General features: G+C 38.3%; 2 protein-coding genes and 1 long non-coding RNA gene across 5 annotated transcripts in view; all 3 read right to left on the bottom strand.

Moving 5' to 3' along the window:
* Positions 1-3,978, bottom strand: part of zswim8 (zinc finger, SWIM-type containing 8) — a 42,016-nt gene extending 38,038 nt beyond the window's left edge. For 2 of the 3 annotated variants that reach the window (XR_008963524.1, XM_057341762.1), the window contains exon 1: positions 2,216-3,978. Coding sequence is in view for 2 of the 3 variants with exons in the window: in XM_057341762.1 (XP_057197745.1) it covers positions 2,216-2,393 (178 nt within the window). In the remaining variant the exon portion in view is untranslated. The remainder of the gene's footprint in view (positions 1-2,215) is intronic. The other variant, XM_057341761.1, reaches the window with a different exon arrangement.
* A 437-nt stretch (positions 3,979-4,415) lies between these two features.
* On the bottom strand, positions 4,416-20,112 carry si:ch211-51a6.2 (neurotrypsin). The gene is made up of 14 exons (XM_057342436.1): positions 17,627-20,112; positions 16,449-16,494; positions 12,944-13,186; positions 11,829-11,967; positions 11,553-11,731; positions 9,830-9,977; positions 9,050-9,228; positions 8,753-8,894; positions 8,369-8,583; positions 8,146-8,287; positions 7,784-8,062; positions 6,953-7,075; positions 6,503-6,783; positions 4,416-6,412 (listed from the first exon to the last, which is right to left on the bottom strand). Exons 1-14 carry the CDS (start codon positions 17,705-17,707, stop codon positions 6,093-6,095), a joined length of 2,517 nt encoding a protein of 838 aa, XP_057198419.1. The 5' UTR covers positions 17,708-20,112; the 3' UTR covers positions 4,416-6,092.
* Positions 20,113-20,204: 92 nt separating this feature from the next.
* LOC130559399 (uncharacterized) lies at positions 20,205-21,321 on the bottom strand. The gene is made up of 3 exons (XR_008963569.1): positions 21,216-21,321; positions 20,696-20,796; positions 20,205-20,218 (listed from the first exon to the last, which is right to left on the bottom strand). It is a non-coding gene; the product is annotated as an uncharacterized LOC130559399 (long non-coding RNA).
* Positions 21,322-26,247: the final 4,926 nt, after the last annotated feature.

Raw genomic sequence — 26,247 nt, 5'->3', positions numbered from 1 at the left:
CAGGGGTCAGGTTTTCTTCAATTACATTCAATCGATGCTCCCAGGACACGGTTGCCACCTGGTGTCACGATCAAATAATAGAACCATGCCATTAGCAGACACCCACATAATCTAAAACCGTTTTGAAACCAAAAACAAGTCTGTAAACTAACTTGATGAATAACACAGCACGACATGACAGAAGCATACGTTACAGACCGACAGTGGGAGTCATAGAAACTACACTGGGGACAGGTGACTCAGTAAATTATAGCCAACAAACAGCTGCTCAGCAACAATACGCATGCGTGATCCCGATGAATCAGGTGGCACACTCATAGCCAGTCTTGGCTGACTTAACCATGGTGAGACCAACATCACAGGACTTAACATTGTCTGCTAGACATCTTTGTCTTTTGTTACCCAGTAAATAGGTGAGACGGTCTCTCATGCGCGGTCTGCCGTCCCGCTGCCCGACAACGAGAGAACAAAGACACCCAACTCACAGAGTCCTATATAAACAGCCACGTCTCAGCAAACGTGCAGTCTCGCTTCCTGCGCCAAGAAAGCGAGCTTTGGTCACGTGAAATAGCTCTAATTTACTTTTGGAACAGATCTGGATAAAAAGCAGGGGATTTGATGTCTCAAAGTGGCCTGTGCAAGAGCATTGGCATTATGCAGATAGATCAGATGTTTATCAACCGCTGTGCTCCGAGGCAATGACCTGCACAGGACAAAGCTCTTTTTACAACCCCATACTCCACCCAGCCGCCAAACTCTAACTCACTCTGAACACTACTACCAACACACAACAAGGCCTCCCTTTCCAAACTCCCTCAAGTCATCCAACATAGGTACACACTCAGCTAACAAACCTCTGACAACACAGAACTCTGTCCTTCCAGCTGACAACACTCTATACACATGCACAGCCCAGGAACCTATTTAAAGGGATAGTTCAACCAAAAATGAAAATTCTGTAATTAATTATTCACTCTCTAGATGTTCCAAACCTTTATACATTTCTTTGTTTGGTTGAACACAAAGAAAGATATTTGGACAAATGCTTGTAACCAAACAGTTACAAACAGTAGGAAATTTTACAATGGTAGTCCAAAGAGCCCCAGAACTGTTTGCTGTCCTACATTCAACAAAATATCTTCTTTTGTGTTCAACAAATAAAAAAAGTATAAAGTAATTTGGCCTACTGTACTATGGTAGTCAATGGGGTCCAAGAACTGTTTGGTTACAAGCATTCTTCCAAATATCTTATACAGATTTGGAACAACTTGAAGGTGAGTAAATGACGACAGAAGTTTTATTTTTGGGTGAACTATCCCTTTAATGGGCATGAGTTTCTGTGGCATAAAGCAGAGAAACTGAAATGTGACTCACTGCTGTTTTAAAAGTTATGCTGTGTCAGATGTAGTAGTTACAATTTAAGTTCAAGTATCACTGAAATGGGATGTTTTAATGTTTGCCAAGACCCAACAGGTTCTGTTTGCACAATGAATGAACTGCCAAACACAAAGATCTATTAAAAAATCATTTTCTTATAAGATAACAGAAATTAGACTAGAGTTTCTGCATACACAAGGGTTCCCACTCTAAGCCCAATGTCAAATTCACTGACTTCGACTAAAAAGTTGAATTTCCATGACCTATAATGAATGAAACACAGTCTTTGAAGTGGTCGTTTTTTAGCCAAAGCTCTTGAAATGTACATTTTCCTGGCATTTTGCCTTAGTTAAGAGCTACAGGTGATTGCATTTGACTTAAGTGATTGCCAGGTGACAAGTGGGAAGGGAATAAAATGGCGCTTAAGATAACCATAACAATACGCAAAAATGTGTAAAAAAAACGTGATAAAAAAATCAGTATATAAATGGAAACTAAAATTTAAAGTGACAAACAAAAATCCCTGATATTCCATGACTTCAACAAAAAATGTCCATGTGGGAACCCTGATACAATTTTAGCTTTGTTCTCACAAAATTATTGAAAAAAAGGGCGTTTTCTGAACAATGTCTTAAGTAAATGCTCAAAACAAGATTCTATTTAGAGAGGGTTAGAGTTTGTAGTTTTAGACATGGGAGTCACGTGACAGCGCTGTCCATAAGTTAAGAATACACTGTAAGGTCAAAAGGTGCAACCAAGCCGAGGCATGGTGCGATGATCACATTTCAATGACAGCACACGAGGCACTTCACAGCACACCAAGAAAATATTTCACTACCTTTAATCTTCACAGTGGGTGAATTTGGACCGGCAGACTGCTTCCTCCATCCTCTCCAGTTCTGGCAAAGACTTTCAGCCTCTGATATGAATGAACACAGAGAGTCCTCCTCGAAACGGTCCGAGTCTTCAAAGGAGAACCTCTCCCCGTCTTCCCACTCGGCGAACATCAGTTCCATCACATCCGCCGTGTGCCGTTACCGGAGAACCGAGCACCTCAACTTAACGTGCCTCTTGGCTTTTGTTGTTTTGAGAGACTGACACTCGCACCAGGGCGAGTTACAGCAGGGGGAGGGGAAACTCACACTCGACCAAAACAGTGAGGGGAGCTCTGCAAAGTCTTGCTGCCTCTCTCTACTAAATATATTTACGGTGTCCAAATGAAGCACTTGCGCATCACTGCGGTCGTGTTTAACCTTTAGCCGTCTAGGTATGTGGCGTTAATCCATGGTTTTATATAATGTGCACCGAGTCAGTTGGTGGAGATTGCAGGGGTCTAGTTTTTATTAAACCACCCAAATGACACAACCCATGACAAAATTAAAACCAAGTGTTTTCTAAAGAAAATGTGCCTTAGCTTTTAAGTGTAACTTAAAGTGTTTTACAAAAAACCCGACAAGGGTTTATAGCTTGGGCCTTGGTTGTGGTTTAACTCTTTAAACGTCTTTTTTTACTGATAAAATGTTAAGAAAAGGCCTCTTAACGCTGACTAACTCTTTAGCTGTCTGAGGATCGTCTCCTAATGCTTTTCTTGGCTTTGCCAACTAAACAGTAAGATGTGTTATCTGACAGCACGAACTGTAGATTCTTACTTACATATCAACAGATGTTAGTAAAGTTTAGTCATTTTCAAATGCACGAGTTATTTGTTTTACTCGTAATTTAAGATCTTATCTGTCCTATCAGCTGAGCATTGAGTCCCACAACAGCCACACGGCTAACAAAACAACTATAAAGGAAAAAGTAAACCCATTGAGCCTCAATTTATATTTCTTTTAAATAAGACCAAATCGCAATAATGAATCCATTTGAACTCAAAACAAATCCGGTATATGCCGTTTAATCGCCCCCACTGATCGAGGTATCTTGCTAACTCAGAGAGGCTAACTGTTAGTCGGTTAGCCTGCTAGCTTTCCGGCTAGCCGAAATCACAAATCCTTCAGACTCCTGCGTTCAAAATCATGATAAATAACGTGGCATCACACTACAAATACAACTATGCTGTGTCGCATATATCCAGACGGAATAACACTGTTTTTATATTTTGGCACGAAACCCTTGGTCCCTATCCCGAGTCTTTTATGGCCACACTGGTTACCAAAACAAAGGTCTGACTGACCAGTGTTGTTTTTATCTCAGCATTGTGTCCCAAAGTAGCTCAGTGGTCAAATCGGACGATCAGACTGCAAATCTGAACCCTCGACCAGGCCAGGCGTCCATCCACGGTAAACATTTAATTCTCTTTATGCCACATATAGCTGCCTCTTCAACGTATTTATTCTCCTTTGTATGTAAAAGCTTGTCATCCGCTTGACGTGCCACCGGCCGGTTCTTTTCTGGTCCTCCGTTTCTCTCTCTCTTCCCACGACGACCTCCGACAGCCACCTCTCTCCGGATCCAAAATGTCTTTTTAAGCCGACAATTTGGAGTCGAGATCCCCCTGTTCTCTCTCTCTCTCTCTCTCTCTCTCTCTCTCTCTCTCTCTCTCTCTCTGTTAGTCGGTTAGCCTGCTAGCTCTCTCTCTCTCTCTCTCTCTCTCTCTCTCTCTCTCTCTCTCTCTCTCTCTCTCTCTTTCTCTCTCTCCTGCGCCCCTCCTCTCCTCGGCTCGGATAGATGAAGATGGCTCTCCAGCATCAGCTGATACGCACTTCCGCTCCACATTAAAACCAGGCAGCAGTCAAACAACAGCAACGCGTCTCAAACGATGTTGTTCAATAAATCGCGCGTTCATTTGATATTTAAAACGTAGATTTAGTTAAGCAAGCGTTTGAGTTAGAAGCTTAACCAAATGGTAACAAAAGCATGATTTATTGTGCAACAGATTGAAACGGTGGCATGAACTAACTATGTGAATGTAGGCTATATAAGGCTACTAAACATCAATTTGATATATTCATTATAAAATGAACGACGATTTTATTTAATGTAGTGTTGTTGTATTGGTATGATACAGGTTTTCTTAGTTTACAAGAATTCTTTGTATTCAAATCTGGATTTTATTGAACGTTTCAATTAACGTGGCCAGTGAAGACAGATTTTCAATATGTAATACATACACAATAATGTTAGATTCTGATTATTAATGTCATGGTGCTTTGATATTACACTATGCCTTTTTGCTTTCCCCATCATATTTTTCAGTACATAAAAATAACAGTATACAAAGACAGCCATTCAGTTAATCCGTGTACATAATATTTGGATAACTTGGTCTAAACATTTATGCCAACTCACAGCATGATTTGCTATACATGTTTATACTGCCATACTAAACTTGCCTGACTGCTTCACATCTTTACATAAATACATTAATGTTTTAATTTGGGATTAGGCTAATAAATAACAAAAGTGTAGCCTTAACAAAAGCATTTAAGTAAACAATTTAATTGACTGAGTGTGACAGAAAACTGATATAAAACAGTAGACTAAACTGCTGTTGTACCTCATTTCATTTGTCAAACTGTGGTAAGCCTATAACTTATGTAAATAAATACCACAATAATAAACCTGAATGACACCTGGTTACAGAAATAGTTTTTGAATTTTTTAAAACATTTTGAGAGGGAGGAAACACCAATGCAGCATACATTACTCAAGCATTTTATGCCCGGTTTCAAAGACAAGGCTTAAAACTAGGCCCAAACTAAAATGAAAGTTTGAGCTCTTTTAACTGAAAATAAATTGCGCTGACATAACTTAATATGTAATTGCCATTGTTTTGTCTCAAGATGCACACCAGTAATGTTTTTATCTAAGGCATTTTAATAAATAAAGCAACATAAATATCCTAATTTAACAAAGGCATAGTCCCGGTTTAAGCTATGCCTTGTCTGTGAAACCGGGCCATAAAGTTGTAATCGAGTGACTGTCAGATGGTAACAGATCACATCTGTTAATCAGCAGATTTTACCCATATCTTATAATTCCTTCCCGCATTACATTTATTTCTCTGGCACCACTGAGTGTAGTTTTAAACTAGTCATGATTAAAATGCAAGTTTTGTTCCCAGGATGTTTATCTGCTGGGACTGCAATTTTACCTTGTTATGCACCACCTCATCCAGTTGATAATTACTCCATTACTGAGATTATCATCTCTTGAGTAGATACTTCAGAAAAGTCTTGTCATATGCCTTGTCATACGCTACACAAATTAAAAAAATTTCCAGAACTGCATTCCCCCCCAACTATGCATAACAGAGGACATTTAGCTGTAAGCTGAATAATACTTAAAACACCTGCGGAATGTTTATGAATCCTTACTTTTTACCCCCATGCTGTTCCTTACCTTTACGAACTTCCAGTACAACAAATAATTAAGTCCAGCGAGTAACAAGTGTGTAAGTGCAATATGTTATTTAATTTAAGAACCTGATCCGGAACAGGTGGGTCGCAGAACTCCCACAAATGTTCCACATATATGGCATGCAAACTAGTGCAAAATGATGTATACACAAAAGCAAAATCTTCCAATCCAGAAGAATACTTATTCACACATATCACCTACTTGTGAGGTATGTTGCTTCACATTCCTGTGCATTTTTATGAATGTCTCTTTTCAAGTGTAATAAATGGAATTGACGTGGTGCAAGTAGTAAATGTGCAACATCCAAACCAGCCAATGGTCAGCTGATGAACCTTTTGTATAACATATGCACATCACACTTCGACAGGGCTGTGGGTGACTTTCTCAATCCACTTCAGAAACCTGCTGACTCGTGTATATACACCAGGATAGGTGGGGTCACCACAACCGTGACCCCAGGAGATGATTCCTGTGAGCATCCAGTGGCCACCCTCACTCTGACACACCAGCGGTCCCCCGCTGTCACCCTGACAACTGTCTACACGCCGATGGTTGGACAAGCTGCCGGCGCACAACATTCGGCTGGTGAAGCGACTTCCATAGCGCATTTTACACTTCCAGGAGGGCAGTAAGGGAACCCAGGCCTGCAGCAGTGTTCGGGAATACTCTGAATCTATCGGAGACCATATGAGAAGAAAGTTACATTAAAACAAGCTCTTTGCATTACGTCACTGGGACAGTTCACCCAAAAATTTTGCAGTACCTGTAATTCCCCAGCCAGTGATAATGCAGGCAATGGGCCTCTTGCCCCTCTTGTTGCTTTGAGCCGGAAGGCAAACTGCATTAGTGTGTGGGTTAAACGCTACACAACTCTCATCTGTACCCTTTAACTTCAGTAAGGCAATATCATACTCCCAGCCCTGGCTGTTGTACTTCCTGTGGATGACGATGCGCTCGGGAGAGAGAGTGCGCTCGAAATCGTCCCTCTCCTCTGTGTGGTAGTCACCAAGTCTTAACACATACCGGGATGGTTCTGAACCAAACCTGAAAAAAGGATAAGAAAACAGGAATATAGTGATATCCAAATAAACAGAGCAATAAATGGGCATTAAAGCATGTTCATTTATTACCAATCTAACATCAATAAAATACATGTAATGGTGCGTTTGTCATTTCACATACAGCCACTAGATGCCGGTAAAGTCTCTCTCACCTCTTGAAACAATGAGCGGCTGTGATAACCCAACAGGAATTGATGAGAGTTGCTCCACAAAGCGGATGGGTGCCTTTTGATTGAGACCTCAGCCACAGAGATACTTGCCACGGCCAATCCCCCCTACATGACAGTCACAGATCCTTTAAAAACAGTTTACAGTATGCACATTCAAAATGCAGCCGGGATTTCATGCAAATGTTAACCTATGATGAAAAACTTAAAAACTACCATAGTAGGAAAAATACAATGGTAGTCAAAATTGCCCCAGATCTGTTTGCTTTCATACATTCTTCAAAATATAATTCTTCAAAAATACCTTTTGTGTTTAACAGAACAAAGAAATTTATAAAGCAATTTTTCCTACTATGGTAGTTAATGGTGGCCAAGAACTGTTTGGTTACGAGCATTCTTCCAAATATCTTTCTTAGAACAAATAAATTTATACAGATATGGACAACTTGAGGGTGAGTAAATGAGGACAGAATTTGCATTTTTGGGTGAACTGTCCCTTTAACTCAAAACTTAGTTTGCTGTGTATAACACATTGGCTTGTAGAAGAGACGAATAGCGTTTTCAGTGAGGAATAAAATGCTCAGTGCAGCAATGCAGGTAATACATTAAACACACTTATTGGTCACTCTTTCGTCTTATTGCAATTGTAAAAGTAAGAATGATAAAATGTTCTCATTGGAGCGAAGTTCAATATAAGATAATAACAACATTGAATTAAACAATAAATAACAAACATTAAAGAAATAATATTCTCAATGCATATTTAAACAATTGGAGAATAAAACCATGACATAAATCATGTTCATTGTTCATTACCGTAGAGATTTGTCTCCTCCTACAATCCTCCTCCTGCGCCTCTGTGTGTTGGGTCTCAGACCACACTCTTGCTTTGCCATACCACTGTCCATCACAGGCTCAGTGATATAGTCACAGATCACCCCTGCATCCTCACTGTGCCTGCAGTCATTGGCGTCTGATCCAACAGCTGAACACTCCCCTAATGAAGCCTCTGTCCCGACACACTTCACATTGTCCAGATGAATTGGTCCCTGGCCCTCGCCGAAATAAGCCATGGAACGGGCCTTGGAGACACCACTGATATCGAAAAAGATCGGAAAGGGCAACCAATCAATTTTATCTGAAGTTTTTGACATTTATATAAAAAGAAACATGCTTACACGAATCCCAGTTGTCTGCAGACTACTCCTGCGTTGATGTCATTCCAACCATCATCACACACACTACCCCACTGGCCGTTAATAAACACCTCCACACGGCCCTCCTTACGGCTCTCACCATCCACCAGCCTCACCAGGGGACCTAAGATTACAAATAAAACTAGTTACGCATCATACCAGTTTTTAAAGAAAGAACACATATATTGATAAAAAAGATACACACCTGTTGCAGGAGCCGGTTCAGGAAGTTCATTGTTATGTCCTTCTCTTTCACAGCGTATTCCCACATCCTCACTATGAGAGCAGTCATGTTGCCCCCACTCACCATGACTACAATCCAGCAGGTTACTTTCTCCCCCTTCGCAATTCACCTCATCCAGCAGGATCACTCCTGTACCCTCTCCATACATCCAATCTGGAGCCAACTCAGAACGCCCTCTGTTGGACACAAAGCAGAATTGCAGCAACAAATCACAAAGCCACAACTTTGAAAGTTTACTGAAGCAAACAACACTTAGATCAAGTCATTACCGTATTTCTAAATATGCAACCACACATTCCTGATTTCATGAGATAAAAAATGTACCTGGCCATATAAACAAACTACCTGTAACCGAGCTGTCGACACACCACCTGTGCGTGACGTGGCGTCCAGTTGTCGTCACACACTGTGCCCCATTCTCCAGCATGATACACCTCAAGGCGTCCTTCCCATGGGCCATCAGCTCCCACTAAGCGCAAAACTCCATCTGCAGGAGTATCAATATATCCACTGTTAAGAAATGTATGTGTCTACACAAAAAAAATCAGATAACAGATAATGGGGTGGATTTTGCACGCTTTCATTTTTTTAATGAATAAAAGAGGCTGGTATGATACTGTATCATGTAGGTCAAGACATCACCTGTATATGGGTTGCAAGACACCCCAGAATCCTCCATATGGTCACAGTTGTGTTGGCCCCAGGGTGCATGAGGACATTCCTCAAGAGACAGCTCATTTCCTGTGCAGTGCACCCCATCCAGCAAGATCGGCCCAGTGCCCTGTCCAAAGTGCGCCCATGTCCACGCCTTTGGCACGCCACTGAGAACAAACACGTTTGCCCGTGATTCATTCTGATATCAAAACCATAACCAACATTCAGTACAACTGCTAAGAATATAACTACTAGGAAGCAAGTTAATAATACAAATTTAATGACTGAAAACAGGATAAATCGACAGCTCTGAACTAGAATGTCCATCATAGACATAATATTTCTATTTGCAGTGTAAGGTACAGTAAAAAGTCAAGTAGAAAATGTATGTATGTGCCATTAGTATTTGTATTATAGATGGATGACAAACGGTAAAATCTGTGTATTTCTCTCCCTCTGCAGATTCATGTAGTGACTCCTTTTGCCTCATAAATCATTCAAACACACCTTCCATTCATCTATATTAATAAAGTTCACTCTCTGTGTGTGGGTGTATAAATAAAGACTGTCCTTTCGGGCAAGCACTCAGATTTGTGCATGACATCAGCGTGTCTTTTAATGCTTGTAAACACTTTAAGCTAAAAAAACAGTCCAAAACATTTCTAAATATAACATGTAAAAGGCACAGAAGCAAGAATAAAATCGATTTTTAGACTTTATTGCTCACGCACGAGACACATGATATAATATATTTGTATTATGATTTACCCCATTCCAAGCTGCCTGCAGACCACTTCAGCATCAATATCATCCCATTCATCATCACAGATAGTGCCCCATCTCCCGTTATGGTACACCTCCACGCGCCCCTCGAAATCCTCAAGCCCTCCCACGAGCCTCAGGGGGGCACCATTGCCTAAACAGAACAATGATATTAACTGATAATTCAACACTGCAGTGGATAGTGACTAGAAGAAAATCAACAGTAGATTATTTTATCAGATCTTTCTGAATACTTGAGATTTCACACCATATTCAAAACAGAAGCTTAATACCTGACTATCATGCATGCGCATATGGAAGAATGCTTTGAAGGGGTGTGTGTCTGTGTTATGGGGACATATATAAAGACCCTGGGCAAAGCCAGAGTGCTCTCAAATTGCTTTTTCCTTTCTAAAGTTTCTGTGTGAATAATTCACAGCTCTCTCTAAATATACCAGACCCTGTTTCAGCAACCCCAGGCACACTGTTTATGACCCTGCTCCTCTCTCACATTAAATGAATTCTGTCTTCATTTAGCTCCACAGAAGTATTTTTCACACTACATTACTGCACCAAAGATAGATATAGAGTTATGAACTGCAAACCCTATCATAAGTCTGACCAGAAACAGGAAGCTCAGCTGTTGTTCTACGTGCTGATTTGTCTTAAAAATGAAATTAAGTACATTAACATTTGCATTTATGCATTTGGCAGACGCTTTTATCCAAAGCGACTTACATTGCATTATACTATACATTTGTTTCTAAGTATGTGCAATCCCTGGGATCGAACCCATGACCTTGGCATTGCTAACGCCATGCTCTAACCACTGAGCCACAGGAACATAACTTTTACATTTATGACATTTACTTTACTTTTAAGACAACACTTCCTTGCATTGTATCTTTGGGGTTGTCAAGAGTTCTTAAGTAAGGGATAATGTACAGGCAGAGGGTCTTGTATCAGACTGAAGAGGCTTATTTTGCGATAACAGCTGGCTGCTTGTACATTATCCCGCTTATTACACAGCTACTGGCCACATGAGAAAAAAACAAAAAATATATTTTATTAGCTCATTTTTCCCGACTGAAGACCTTCTGCGAGAAAAAAACGTTTACTTTAGGTTTTAAGGTAAGAAACGACGTTCAAATGTCGCGAACAGGCAATTTGGTTTAATCATTTGTAAATCTAATGTCATTTATGTTATTAAAAGACATAGTTATATTTAATTTGTCAAAAAAACCTGTCAAAATGATTTGCTGCATCCGGGTTACCGTGTGTTATTAGTTTTGAGAGGTTGTTATCTGGGAATAACGAACCTGCAAATGTCGCGACTGGCCAATCAGAATCAAGCATTCCAACAAGCCGTATAATAACTACAAATAATGTAATTACGTAGCTACACATACTTAATACATCAAGTATACATTACAGTTGCACCAGTTGGTTTTAATAGTTAATACAAAACTGGCTTAACATTTTTTGGCTTCGCTACGTTTGCATTATTTGCTATGTTTAATAAACTGAAATTATACATTTTTGAGTGTCTATTCATTTGGATCCAAACCAACTAAGCTTTCAGTACAGAGCGAAAAGTAGTAATTTTTTAAATAAAAATCAGATTAAACACACATAAGAATCTAATATAATTCATGGTTCACTGTAACTAAAACAGATAAACATGTAGGTACAATAATCGTGCTGAAAATCCCAAATAAAACAAACTTACCCTCAGGTACAGCACACACCACCCCGGCCTCATTGCCATGGTTACAATCACCAGAGACATATTTCCTACTTCGGCACTCCAGCAGAGAATTTTCATTGCCATGGCAGCCAAGACGTTCAAAGTGGAAAAGACCAGAACCAGGCCCAAAGTACGAGTGCCGCAGCGCAGTGCCAATTTCACTGTTTGCAGGTAATCGGGTATTACATGAATGCACATACTGTATATTAATCAATAAAGAGTATCTAGCTGTTAATGAATGAAGTTTGCATCTTATACCCGAGTCTCAGCTGTCTACAGATGACACTGGCATCTCGGTCAGTCAGGTAGGTGTCACACACTCCTCCCCAATGGCCATTCAGGTACACCTCGAGACGGCCACTCTTATTGGACGAACCTCCCACCAACCGTGCTGCACCTGGACAGGTGAATACATATTTGGTGATTTAAAGCATTGGACAAGCTAAAACCTTCCTAAAATTGTAAAAGCATTGTTAAGCCAAAACGAGAAATTCTTTGTGATGACAAATTCTGTTGTTTTGATGGATTGTTCATGTCAAGTATGAATAGCAGCATTACCAACCATTGGATCAAATTCAAATGTTTATGACAAATATTATTTATTGGTTTTTTTAAGACATTTTCTTGCCGTGAATCCCCACCTATATTTATATATATAATAGTGTACTGTAAGCAGATTATAGACACTGTGTGTCCTGCAACATAGTGAAATCTTGTGAATTATGATGTTGTTGCCACATAATGCTCGCAGACATGAATTTTTATTAATTGAATCAAGTCTGAAACTGTGTTGTAATTGCTTGGAGAAAGAAAATGAGAAGACAGACAGACAGAGATAATGACAGTACACACAGAACAGCACCGTCTCAGTACTGAATCCCAGATGGAGGAAGGCGATGACAGACCAGCGTGAAGAGATGCAGAGACACTTTCCGATTGTGGGCCAAATTAACAAATGGACACATTAACATACATGACAGGACTCTGATGATAATAATAAAGGCTTCATGCGAAGATAAAGAAGAGAAGACAAACAGAATCCTTGAAGTTTCTGTACGCTGTGACAACAGCATGTCACTCAGTTTACTTTCGACAACACCTATTGATTTATATGAGAGGAATGACAGCTGTACTCATAGGATATTAACTTAGACAAACAGCATGGTCGGAACTTGTCTAGGTCAAATGAGGTTAGACAGAATTTGGTCCACTCTACATTTTGAAGAAACTACTTTTGTTGCATATAAATATATTTTGTCCGACACTCACAGTTTCCAAAAATACTAAAGATCTTTAGATGTTCAAATCAATGAAAAAAAATGCAGTTTTGTCAAATATCACTAAATGTGGAAGAGGCACAAGGTAGGGCTCACCCTGATGGCAGTTGCAGTATGCCCACCCGATGGCTCCTGACCTCTGCCTGTAAAAGCACCAGGGGTTGGATTCACGATCAGGGTTTCTACAGTAGCTGTGGTCTCCCAGTCCCCGGTTAGGGTACTGCTGTATGTAATCTGGAAACTCGGTCCACTTAAGACAAGGAGCGCCAGAATCAGTCTGGGACACCGATCCGTTGTAATAACCCGACTCAGTGAAGCCCTCAGAGCAGGAAAGAGGACCTGTGAGAAACACATACACTTTATAAGCTACAAAATAAAATTAACTTGGAGAGGCATAACAGAGATTTTATACTGTGACAAAAGGTCAGCTCATTAAGACACTTTAACATGAAAAATGTAAAAGCGTGAATTAAAATGAGTGTTATCTTAAAGCTGCAGGTGTTCTAAGCTGAATGTGGTCTTATTGGCGCTTTCTGTTTTTAACCTTCACTCTGTGAGTGAAAACCAATTCAGTTCATTGTATGGAGGCCAGCAGTTTGCAGTGTAATACTAATGACAGCTTGCTGCACTGCTGGAACAAGACGACTTTCCAGGAGCCACTATGATGAGTCACTCATCATGAAAATGCCCTTGCAGTTACTGTAGGTGAGTTGATATGTGAGTTTGGATCAGAATTTTTCATACATTTTGAGGACCAGCAAAACCTAGAAGGCTCACATTGCAGGGACAAGTTGGCCATTTTTACAGGAAAACAGCTTCATAAACATGCTAAATAATGTTATATTGACATTATAAAAATGCTAAAGCTTTAGTGAGGGTTAGATTTAGGTGAATAAAAAAATAACAAATAAAAATAAAACTCAATAGCCAATAACAGTTATGATGAAAATCAAAATTTATGCTCTAAAGTGGGCCAACAATTTATTCACACAAAACTGTAACCAAAGTCTAACATTGTCTCCATTTGCAGTCTGTGTTTGATTACATTTTAGGAAATGTGAATGGAGAGTGCCAGAGAGCCAGCTGAACTAAAGTCCATTGAATATTTACATTGACAAAAAATATTACATTCATCAAGATGATAATGTTCAGTGTACAAAAAAATGTTTGTACACTGGGAGTGACTTTAAAAAAATTAAGGTTCTTTTTAAAGAGAACTCATAAGGGGATCTGTTTGTCCAACCAATGGAAGACAGAGGTAGTGTTTGAAACTTGTTTGGAAAACTATTGTTTAAGCAATTCTGTTTGATGCCATTAATGATGCAGAAATGACAGTTAAATATTTTGAACTATTATAACTTTTTTCCTGAAATCCAAGCAACCTAAAAATGTCAGAAATATTGACCTCACTGTTATGTATTGAAATGAGACTTAATTTGCAAGGGATGTTGTGCAGGATAAAACAGAGGTTAGTGTGAGCAAACCTCTCTTTTAAACAAGGCAGGTGCAAACCCTCAGGGAGAGAGAGTTGATACCATCTCCTAGCTTTATAAAACCTTATATAGTACATGATCACAGTGAATTATGGACCAAAATGACTCCACTGGTAATGCCAGAAAAGTATTCACACCTGCACTCACGCAAATAGGCCAGCCATGTTATTGCTAGTCTAGAACACTTTGACAAATACTTAGTTAGCTGAGAGAACACTTAAAGATGGAGAGGCATACATCCAGAATGGCTATACTGTAAGCATATTACAGACAAATGCAGTCACTGAAACTCTATTACACTCTTTTGTCATGATTACAAACATTCTTGTAAACAACATACTGAAAGAAACCTGACACAGTATCATTCCACATTCCACGTTATTGACAATCACTGCGTATTTATAATATGAGAAGAGTATTGCATTTATTTCCAAGCTGTTTTTATGATTATCTTGAAGTAAAAGGGCGCAGAAGAGGATGCCATATATATTTGACAGGTACCAAACAAAAACAAAAATGTTCTATCATAACGGCATTTAGGCTTTGAACTGTATATTAAATCAAATGAGGATTTGCAGAGCTCAGCACCTGTTTTCAAAAGTATAATACATCAATGAAAAGCATGGACACACTTCACCAAAACAATTTGTGCTTCTTATGGTCAAAAAACCTTTTGATCTACGGGATTATGCAGAAATATGTTTAGTGTAATTTAATACAATATTCCTTTTTTTTAATGGATGAGTTGGACCGGATAGTAAAGGAAAGGCAGCCAACATTACAGTGCCATTACTCAATAGTACTGGTTAAAAAAAACCCCAGGTGGCACCTCATAAAAGTAATCTAGACCAAGAAGCTAAAATAAATAGATTTTTGGATATGTCCTATATTTCCGATTGTGTCATTTTACAATGTTGAGGACTTTATCATTATAAAATGTGGATATAAATAACACCAAGAGAATATGCATGTGCAACCATTTCACTTGTGCTGACAATACATAAGTTCGAAAAATTACATAAGAGATTTTTTTCTATAACGGCTTTAGCAATACTGTCCTTCTGAACACAATTATGACTAAAAATAAGACCAACACACCTCTAACAGGTTTAAAAACTTGTTTAGGCACTACAAATAATTTCCATTCTTGTACAATCACAGTTCAACAAATCTTTTCTTGTACACACACGTGAGAGCTCATGTTTCAAACTGTACATTGGTCTGTACATGAAGCAATTTTCTGAAATAGAATCAATGTAGTGTTCTGCTTTTATTTCCCATGGCATTACAGTTAAATATTGCAATACCAACCACCAGTGATGTTAAATATCACAAGGGACTGAATATACTAGAAATTTTATTGCAGAGTTTAAGAAAAGTAAAATGAATCTGATGAGGCGATCATAAAAGAATCTCTGCCCCAGCATGAACTGGGAGTAGACTGACAGTTCAGTTGGAAGGCTAAATGCGTTTCAGCATCCTGCCCTAGGGATGTCAGCTCACAAACCTGTCCAGGCTTGGGAGGCACAGAAAGCAATAACGTGAATATGACACGTGAAATGTGTAAAAGCAGTAGCGTTTTCAATTCCAAATTAGTTCTCATTCTCAAACTCTTCAGATCCCATCAATGCCACAGTTGTTTCACATCCATTCACTGTCATCAGTAAGTGTTTGTGATTAGGTCATATTACAAGCGAACTCAATATGTGTTTGTCGCAGCAGTAATCTTGTCTGAGAAATGATTGTTGCGGTTGACTGTTTCGTTTATTTTGCCTTAGGGAAGCATCAATGAATACAGCTCACCGTAGCTTTGCATCAGTCAGTGCTGAAAAAACATCTAGTGCCAAGAAGGGATGTGGTTTTTGGCACTGAAAGAGATGCTATTTACAAGAAAAATACACAGTAACACTCCAGCAACAACTAATGATAAGTACGTGTCTGAAACAGGTTGCACAATTAAATTTTCCAAGCAATTGAGATGGTGGAAGGATTTTTGCCAGTTCTTGTTAACAATATGAGGTAAATAAAAAACATTCCAGACTGCTAGAGTCATAGGGGTCCCACCTTGCACTTTTATTTAACCTCCAATAAATAGTAAAATTGCATACCTGAGCTCTGCAGCAGTGTATTCAGGTAGGCAACGTTTGGTCCTGCCTGAGAAACAAACAAGACAACTAATTTCTCTCACTATAACAAAGTACCAGTCTCTCTGTAAATACCTTCAAGTACCATTTAAAAAACAAGCTATATGATACAGTGAATTAAGACAACAACCACACAAGAATTGTGACTTAAACATGATGTGTTACACTTTGGTGTAGGTGTAAGCCTTTTAAAATTTCGTTTGTTGTTGTAGTGTTGAGTTATAGCTGAGGATTTCGCCCTGAAGGAGAGCTTTCAGAGATATCCGTTGCTTTACGACATGGAAATGTCAAGGTTTAATAATGCTGTGGCAGTTTCAGCTGAGATCAAAGAATACTTTCAGGACCATCAAGTCATTACGTGACTGCCACTGTGAGCTGGATGTGATTAAAATCTTCACACGCTGACTGCGCTGCGAGCGAGCGAGCGACGCGTGCGTCTGCAGGGCATTTATTGTAATAGGAGTGCTGTTGTTTTGGCGGGTTGCGTCATTGTGTAGACGGACTCTTGTGCCTTCAGGCTCTAACAAAGAGGCAAGAATTATTACGTCTATTAAACTTTTTTAGTTTTGCGTTGTTTGGGCGCAGCGACGGTTCTAAAAAAATATTAAGTCTTTTCACAGGTGTGTCCACACGTAGCCTACCATTAATGTTCCAATGTTTGTGTTTATTTATTTTTAATAATAGACTATAAAGACCAAAAATAGTTAAGAAATCGTTTATTTAAAAAAAGCAATAACCTGCAACATAAAACTGTATGGAAGAATAGTAATGCACGCAAAAATGCTCACGGCTCACCTAATACAATTAGCGGATTATTTAAATCCCATTTACTAAAATGTAGGGTCAAAGTACACTTTAGTCCAAAAAAATACTAAGAAACATTTACATATTCACGTGACACAGCTTTTACAAGAAGTGTCATTAATGATGGATTAGGATACACATACGGAATCATTGGGCGTCAAAGTGCCTACCACACAACAATGCTGTCAACTTTCATTCACACATGTATCATATCTTTAAGTCTATAGTAAAAATCAAACTAATACTCAAACTAATAATTTCCTAACCTTTTCCAATAAATCACAGCTAGTTTGTGAGGAAAAACTCGTTGGCTACGTTAATAGAGCGCTCTTACATACCTCGCCATAGACACAGACTGAGAAATAAAAGGTAGTAGCAAAAGAGAAGATCCCACTGATATCCATCCTGTCATTGACCATACATCCAGCACAACGGTCCCATCATCGCCGTCAACGGTCCATTTACCTTCATACAATGATAGTGCGATGCTGTCTCCTCTCTGATGTTTTAATAGTTGGTGTTACTGAAAAAGAACGTAAGAAACAGAACAAATCAACATAATCTAAACTCATAAAAGTCCGTGAAAACGACTGACACCCTTCCCATGTTGGGGTCTGAGATTTGCGTTCACTCGTCAGGAGGTAACACTGAAAGGAGACACCGCTGCTAGTAGTCTTCAGCACAACACAGAGACGACTGTCGGAAATAAACCATTAAAGCGCCGCTCATAGCGTGCAGTACATGCGCGTCACACAGTTGCTCGTGCGAAACAACTAAACCCAGCTCTAAAAGATTTATTACGCCATTCTATAAAAAACCTTTATAATATTTTGATGTAATAATTATATGCAAGAGTCAAATAAAATGGCTTAGTTTTACTTTTTAAAACTGTATAAAATTGAGACCGCTCTACTTTTTTTAAATGCTTGTTTTGAAAACATAAATATAATGTCTTGACAAGCGGGATAAATTACCCATCAATACAAAGCCATTTGTTCATATTTAACGAAAGTTCTGCGAGGTCTCGTTTCTATGAAGTTGAGTTTTTTTTACATAAATGTTATGTTATATCCGCCCACAGGGTTGAGCTCACCTTGCCTTGTATTATTCACCTGTGTACACAAGCGCTTGAGTACACATTGTTCAATTCATACAGATCCACTAAAGGATCTGTATGCATATCATCACTTACATATAATGCGATAAAAGAGTCCTTTTAACCCTACCACAGTTAAACATGGTATACATACAATACAACTTTCTTCACAGTTGAATTCACTTTCATCTGCAGGATCCGTTCACTTTTGTCCAATATTTATTTGGTTTTCATTTGTGAAGCGGGACAACATTTATTGCGACACAATCTCAAAGAGGCGGATTTGCTCTCCCTGGTACAATGGGAATGAGTTGGTATAGGATTACATCATTACTTGCCTAACATGAATTTTGGCACGTGACGAAAACAACTGTGTTTTCTCAACTTATCATTCTTTTAGCTCAAAGATCACTTCATCAAGCACCAATGCACTAAAACAACAAATGATAACAGCATTAATTTCCCTTATCTGATTCCCAAAGGTGTGGCTGCATTGCTTGGCATCTATCCACACTCTCTTCTGGGGGTGTTGATCTGGTTTATATACAGAACATGCTTAAAATGGAGAATGGAACGGCTTGATGGAAATAATATTAAAGTCATTCTGAATATAAGAGGTTGTTTATGCATCAAAGTAAAAGGTCATAAGAACACACTTTGAAGGATTTCAAATTAGGTTTGGGAGTCATACAGACGGAAATATCATTCTGTGCTAACCACAGCTAGTTTTGTTGTAGTCCTGTAGAGTATTTTTGGCAGTCCAGTGTTACTTAACTCATTTTTGCAATTTGTCCTGTTGTCCATTGTTCCACTTTTGCAGTTACAAGGTCTTGATTGAGCAGGCTTTACATAGCAGACGCCATTTCCTTTTGGGACTACTCTGCAGACAACAGTAGATAAACAGCCTAAGGAAATGGTTTGCTATGTTATCACAGGATGAAACGGCCATGGTTAAATTACATTACGAGAAACTAAACCAATTCAAGGCCACTAAGTTCAACTAAATTTCAAAACAACCAAAACACAGCATATCATATGAACACAAAAATTCATTTATAACTCAATTAATTTAATAAGCTATTACAATCTTTCCTGCAAAGTTACATGGTTAAAACTGATACACTTTGTCCTGGCATGTTACATAATCCACTTGTTTCCTTTATCTTTATTTTCTGATAAATGAAAACGGCTGTCTGAGGCAAATGATATGGTGGACATTGCATGAAACAGGAAGAAAATTTGAAAAAAAAATCTGTTTGCTTGCACAGGTCACACCTCGGTTATTCAGGGGATACAAAAAAAGTGACCAATAAAAATGAATAACATCCACATTATCAAAGAGAGTAATGTGGATACAAACTGACACAGATATTTCAGGAAGTGACTATAGAAGCTCTCAAAAGAATGACATTCCTGCTAGGAACTTAATAAGTGATTCCTTTGTGCTTTTTAGATGAAGTCAGTAAAATGTTGCAATCAACAGAAGTGCCTTCACAACCTTGTGAATACAGCTCATTTGCTTTGCGAACATCTGCTGATGTTGTGACAAATTACTTTTGGCAGAGATTGAGTCTCTGCGACAAACAGTTTTATTTTTTTAGAAAGCCTTTCCACAAATGGATCTCATCAGTTGGCTTGCCCAGTCACTCCCAGTCCTGCACTCAGTCTAAAGTCCCCATCTATACATCACAGATTATGTCCATTCTTTGCCTGAGCGGTGGAAGGGGTGCTAGATGTCACCAGAGAGGTTGGGATATCGTTTCAATAAGACTGTTGCTTCCTTTGGCAAAAGTCGACCTTGACCTCCCTGCTTTCTGCTGGCCTTGTTCTGGGCCTGAAAGTGAAATCATGAAGCAATATTACTATTCAAAACACAATACCGCATGTTTTTATACACAATTTTAATCTCTCAACCAGTGAGGTTTCTAAAAGAAAAAAGGCCAATAATTGCTTAAAAAATGCATTCCAATTAACTGTAAAGATACACCTAAAAAGGTGTTAGTGGTAACATGATATTTCCAGATGCGTGAGGATGATGTTAACACGGAAACAAACAATGATTGAAGAAAAAACTAGAGGTCTGGCAGGAAACAGCATTGGGAAGTGGTAAGTGTGTTTGTTATGACTTTGTCATAACAAGGACACAGCAGACAAAATTGAGGTCATTCTTCCAAATTATCCGGTCCCATATTCTTCAAAAACTTGTTTCATTAAGGCCAGTGCAGCTGTCCCATTCTGCAGTTTAATCAGCAGGGTGGGGTTCATGAGGATTTCCTGAGGTCTGAGGATTGAGTTTGCATGTCTGCTGTACCTGGGTCTTTTCCACACATGTGTAGAAAGCTGACACTTCTTTAGAGCAGACTGTGTTGTTAAAGTCATTCTGTTTCCAGCAAGCCATCACCAATGACATCTCTGTAACACACGTGGCCTCTGTAATTAAGATTGCATATCATACTGTAAGTGTATGGCAAACAATGCATTAGAATAGATCTTTAATGTTTGTAAGTAAATTAAATTCAGGCAATGTGAGGCCAAATAACTTTCAATGCATTTCAATGTTGAATATGTTCTTATATGCTTTAAACATATAAAACAATGAAAGTGAAGCGCAATGTTAAGACAAAGTTTACAGTTGTATTTATAAATATTATGCACAAATATATATATATATAACACCTCTACACTGATTCACAACATGACCTTTTAACATCATCTGTAAGTGTAAAACCAAGAGCTCGCGGCATATTATTTGCGATCACGTCAACTAATAAAGTATGGTATAATGGTCTAACCATTATACCATACTTAAACATTAAAAAGCTTAACCTAACCTCCTTTCCGCAGTCTTCGATTGGCGACCTCATTCTTCAGCGCCAGAGGTTTGATGGGTCTCAGGACGGGTCTGCCCTGCTGTTTGCTTAACAGCTTCGCTACCTTCTCTTGAATCACATATCCACTTTTCATCGCCATTTTATAATGTCACTTCACAAACACCAAACTCAAGCGATAAGTGAATCGTATATAACAGTTAAACAACAGTAACGATTACACTCATTTAAGTGCCACTGTCGTTTTCTCCCTTACGTCCTCACATGGAAGTCGCCATGTCTTGCCGGAAAGCGGTCCCTACCTGTTGTCGCGGTTACAACTATACTGTCGTGAAAGTGTCGTGAGTTCTGTTTGTTTGTTTGTTAACTACTGGACTGTCATTTATTATTACGGAATTATCATATTAATAAGTATATTCATTTAAAATGATTACGTTTTGTTATTATTTAATAGTTTAAAAGAATGCACAATTTATATTCCATGCTCACATGCTGATTTTAAGGAAGTGTTGGACTGTGTCGTTGTTCGTCAAACTTCAGTTCAGTACATTAATCTTAGTGTTTCTTACACATTTAATTACATCCTGTTGGTGTGGGCAAGTCACTTCAAATTCTATTTTTGACCAACCCTACATCTGTAACAAAAACTGGACATGCATTTAATTGTAAACATGAGGACAGGATGCCTTTGGGTGATGCAGGTTTTCCAGTAAAAGTTGTACTTAGGACATGGTTGAACAGCAGACAAGCCAGAACAAATTTCTTAATAATTACCAACATAGAATGTTTGTCTTTAATCTGAATTGCATTCAGGTTAAGATTTCAAATAATTGACTGAATAAAATGTAAACAACATAAAATATTTTATTGCGATATCTAAATAGCTGTGTGATGTTCTCAATCAAAACAAGTGTGAAAAAGACCTTGAATCTTGAAAATATCATTCAAATATCTTCCCTACAGACTGAAACCCACTTTGTGCACAGAGCCAGTTACAAACATGCAGAGATACACTGAGTTTGATTGACCAATTGAAAACATAAATATACATGCATTTCCTGTTGTTTACTGTTTTCTCGTGCAGCTGCTGTAAATTCGACCTAGCGTTGTTCATAAGGAGTGGTAGATTTTAACAGATTGAAATGATGTCGACTAATGGTAAATCATGCATGCCATAAGTATTGTATCTAGGACGTGTGCAGCAGCAAGGTGTTTTTTTTTACTGTAAGTGTGAATTAATTATAGAATGGCTTCAACTTATTACATTTGGAAACATTGAGTGAATGTCAGGGTGTATCAGGCACTCAGGTCTGCTTTGGTATTCTGACTTTGTCTCTGCATGTTTGTTAAAGGGGTACGTTGTGTAAAAGCTTAGTTTCAGGCCAGCTGGAACAACTCAGAATCAGAATTATAAACCGGAACAACTCAGAATCATAAACTTGCTGTAACAATTTGTTGCATACCAAGATCCAGGATTATGAGTGAAGTAAATAGACCGTTTCACAATTTAAGCAGTTTAACACCAAGTGACAAATCAGTGGTGAGAAACACTGCTTATTTTTAAGGACTGAGCAACATTTAAAATGAAATGCATGGAAATACATGATATAACATTTTATAAAGAAACTGAATTTTGCACAAGAAATCTAGCTCTGAGAACCGAGTTACTGTTTAGTGGAGTTTTTTGTCTGTATCGTTTTTTGGTGGGCCAGCAGAATCTGTTGACATGGACAATACCAAAAAGACAAAGATACCCGTCCCTGATCTCTGACCTTCCCTGCTGTTGTTTGCTTGACTGAACTCAACTCAATAGCGTGTAAACAGTTTTCTTTTTCAGTTTTTTTCTTCCTTTTGGTGAGACTTTGCATTCTTCACTAAATTCTTTAGTCCACAATTATAAATCATTCTGTGAAACAATTAATTTCAAGCTTCATTCAACAAGCCTGACAAAGCCGCTTTTTTCCTAGAACTAAACCTGGACTATTGGACAAAAGAGATGCTTACGTTGGTTTTGTATTTGCTTTTCATTAGTAATTTTAAACAGATCTCTCCTCCCATCCATTTGCTTTCATCTTAATTTAATTCAGTTTCATGAAATAATTTTAATTTGTGTTTTCTAGCAACGATTAAAGTCACAGTGGCAGACTCATCTGATGAGATGGATATCAATGGACTGCATGCACTGCACAAACATACCAGACCAACTAGAGGTCATGACATTTTCCTGCCTTATTGTCTCTCCGGGTTACAGAGGGTTTGTGACCCATACTGCTCTGTAAAGTGACCCTACAAGAATGCAACTTCGTTGAGGCCTTTCCTCACATGATTCCAGCTAAAATCTAGCTGGACACTATTTAAACACACTATTTAAAACATATTAATGTGTATGATTGAATGGTAAATGGTTAATCCAAGTTCACAAAACAATAATTATGCTGTTTGTAATCTGGGTCTTGGGGATCCACAGCACTTTGTAGAGCAGTGCATATGCAATGTGGGACACACCTCAAGTTTTCCACAAATAATTTATATCAGGAGCAGAGAGCTCAAAAGATGAATGAGCAGTGCTGGTAGTCCCCATGTCCACTTCTCTTCTATGCCAATAAAATATAACCAATGGGGACAAATTTTAGAAGAACAATGTGACGGTATATATTTTCTTCAGGACTATGCCGATGATATAAAAAAGAGGATCAATGTGGTTGCTGAAGTCATAAAGCCATAGAGGTTTACTTATTTCCCTATTCCAGTTTAGAATGAGAGGCTGTCAATGGTTGTTATGGAATGCTTAATATACTATATTATTATAATAATCATTTTATATATAATAATTTTAGAGGGCTTAAGCAATATGTGGCCATAAAGCAAGGTTAAACAATCATTTTCTTCTATATAAAATTTGGATAAAAAGCGACCTGTGTGTAATAGTTTGCTAAGTAAATCTGATTATTCTTTTATATTGCTTTCTTCATAATTTTCATTTTCTAAATGATTAACATTTCTCTTAAATCTCTTGATCATTGTGTCTGATTCTACCAGCGTGCTGTTAATTTTTCGTTTTATATCAGAATTTCTCTCTGCTCATTATCAAATCAGTCTCATGAATATGATCTTCTCATTTAGTCTTTTATATTCAGTGTTAAGTCTGTTATGATAATGGAAGAGGTCCCAGAGGAGAGCAGTAGCCCCCTCAGTGTATGAGGATGATGAATGTTTGATGAGATCTCATGGTGTGGGCCTTTTTTAAAGATGGCACATGATGTGGCGCTGATAGACACTTGGGTTTTCTCTGCTGGCCCCATGTAGAACAGCCATGACACCCCATCTGCCAACCACTCAGAAGCATTACTCACACACTCACATATACGCACTCATTAGATCACAGTCTTGAGTAGTGTAAGGCATGTGAAAAAGACTCAATTACAGTGGGATGTTATAATGTTATATTTGTTATATATGTCCTGCTACTCCATTATGTAAAAACAAAACGCCCGACAGTGGTAAACAGCAGTTTTGCATCTCAGAGCACTTCATTTGTCTCACTTGCCAATGCACCCTTGTCTCTTTGTAAGTAATTTTATTAATATTAATTCATAACTTACATTCAATGATTCCCTGTGCACATGTACGGTGGACAATATCTGGACACAGGATGAGAAGAAATTGAGGATATGTCTATTGGGAATATGAAGGAATAGAGAAGGACGACAGGATAATGTGTGTGTGAGAGAGAAGAACAACAGACACAGAAAAGGAGAGAGAGGAGCTGAATTGAGGAGAGGGACTGTCTGGTCCCTGGGAGGACTGTCTGGAATTGTGAATTGATTATTGCAAGGCAGATCCATTAGCTAATGAAGTCTGTCTGGTGAACGGCGCATTCTGTAGAGCAATTACTTCACCTCTATCATGCATCTTTTGACTTTGTACCTGAGCAAGATTGCAGGCTCTTGCATCATTGATATTATGTATTTGTTTTAATCTGTATTATTTAATTATTGCTTTTTGGTATTTCGGGCTATTCCAGGTTGACGTCAGTTTGAATGAGTCAGTCATGTCACTGTGCCCATAAATGTCACTTTTACATTGCCATTAAATAATTTATACATACTGTACATCTGTCAGACTCAGAATGAAACAGACTACATCAGTGTTATCAAAACTTTCATAATGTCCTCTCTTATGTCCTTCACACAATAGTCCAGTGTTGTCATAAGGGCTGACTTTAGATTTATTAGTGGGAAAATTCAGATTTTTATTTTTCGAGGGATACTTCACTGTATAACAAACACAACCAACTTGAAATATTTACTTATGATTCCTGGTGTATGAGTGACTATTGTTTCTGTAAATTGATCAATGGGGTGAAACAGGAGGAACCAAATGCCTGTGCTCAACACTTTGGTTCAGAATGGATGTCTAGCATGACATTTGACATTTGACTTTGCCTTAACCCTTGCTCTTCTGACAGAGATTTATAAGCAGAACAGGCTAATGAAGGTTTTGTTTAAGCATGATGTAAGTCATATGATTGCATTCAGCTGTCATGTTGGGGTTTTGGGATAGAGGCTGATGTAAGAGCTGTTTCACATCATGGAGTGGGCACAAAAATGCAGCATGTGGATGTTAATGATACTCCAGTACCTCATCTGTACTTGTGTTTAAAATATGCGGAATAACATTTTGGGTGACAAATTATTGTATAGTGCATGTACAGAAATAAATATATACAACCCTTAAACAAAATGTTGGCTCTCTTATTTGTAAGCAACTGGATAAAATCATCTGCTAAATGAATAATGTAACATCAACTAACTCAATTAACATTATACTGTATTATATTAAATAATATAAAATTATTCTATTCTATTCTTCCACTTAAGAATAGAATTCCACTTAATTCCACTAATGTATTGAGATATGGAAGTAAATGTATTTACTCTGTGGATAACCCCAGAAACTTTACGTTTTCTTTAGTTATTGAAAGCACACTACAGTCAAAAGTTCATTCACATTTATTCTTGTGTATTCTTGTTTC

Source organism: Triplophysa rosa, linkage group LG9, assembly GCF_024868665.1.
Source record: "Triplophysa rosa linkage group LG9, Trosa_1v2, whole genome shotgun sequence".
Taxonomy (NCBI): domain Eukaryota; kingdom Metazoa; phylum Chordata; class Actinopteri; order Cypriniformes; family Nemacheilidae; genus Triplophysa; species Triplophysa rosa.
Note: the sequence above shows the minus strand (reverse complement) of the source record. Positions and strands in the feature narration are given on the sequence as shown.

What these genes read in the sequence shown, in the direction of transcription:
- si:ch211-51a6.2 (XM_057342436.1), bottom strand. Translation starts at nt 17,707, where the DNA reads ATGGTCAATGACAGGATGGATATCAGTGGGATCTTCTCTTTTGCTACT. An exon ending in TGAACCGGCTCCTGCAACAG is followed by an intron (nt 8,288 to 8,368) that starts GTGTGTATCTTT and finishes TTGTAATCTTAG; the next exon opens with GTCCCCTGGTGAGGCTGGTG. An exon ending in CACTGGCTGGGGAATTACAG is followed by an intron (nt 6,413 to 6,502) that starts GTACTGCAAAAT and finishes GGTCTCCGATAG; the next exon opens with ATTCAGAGTATTCCCGAACA.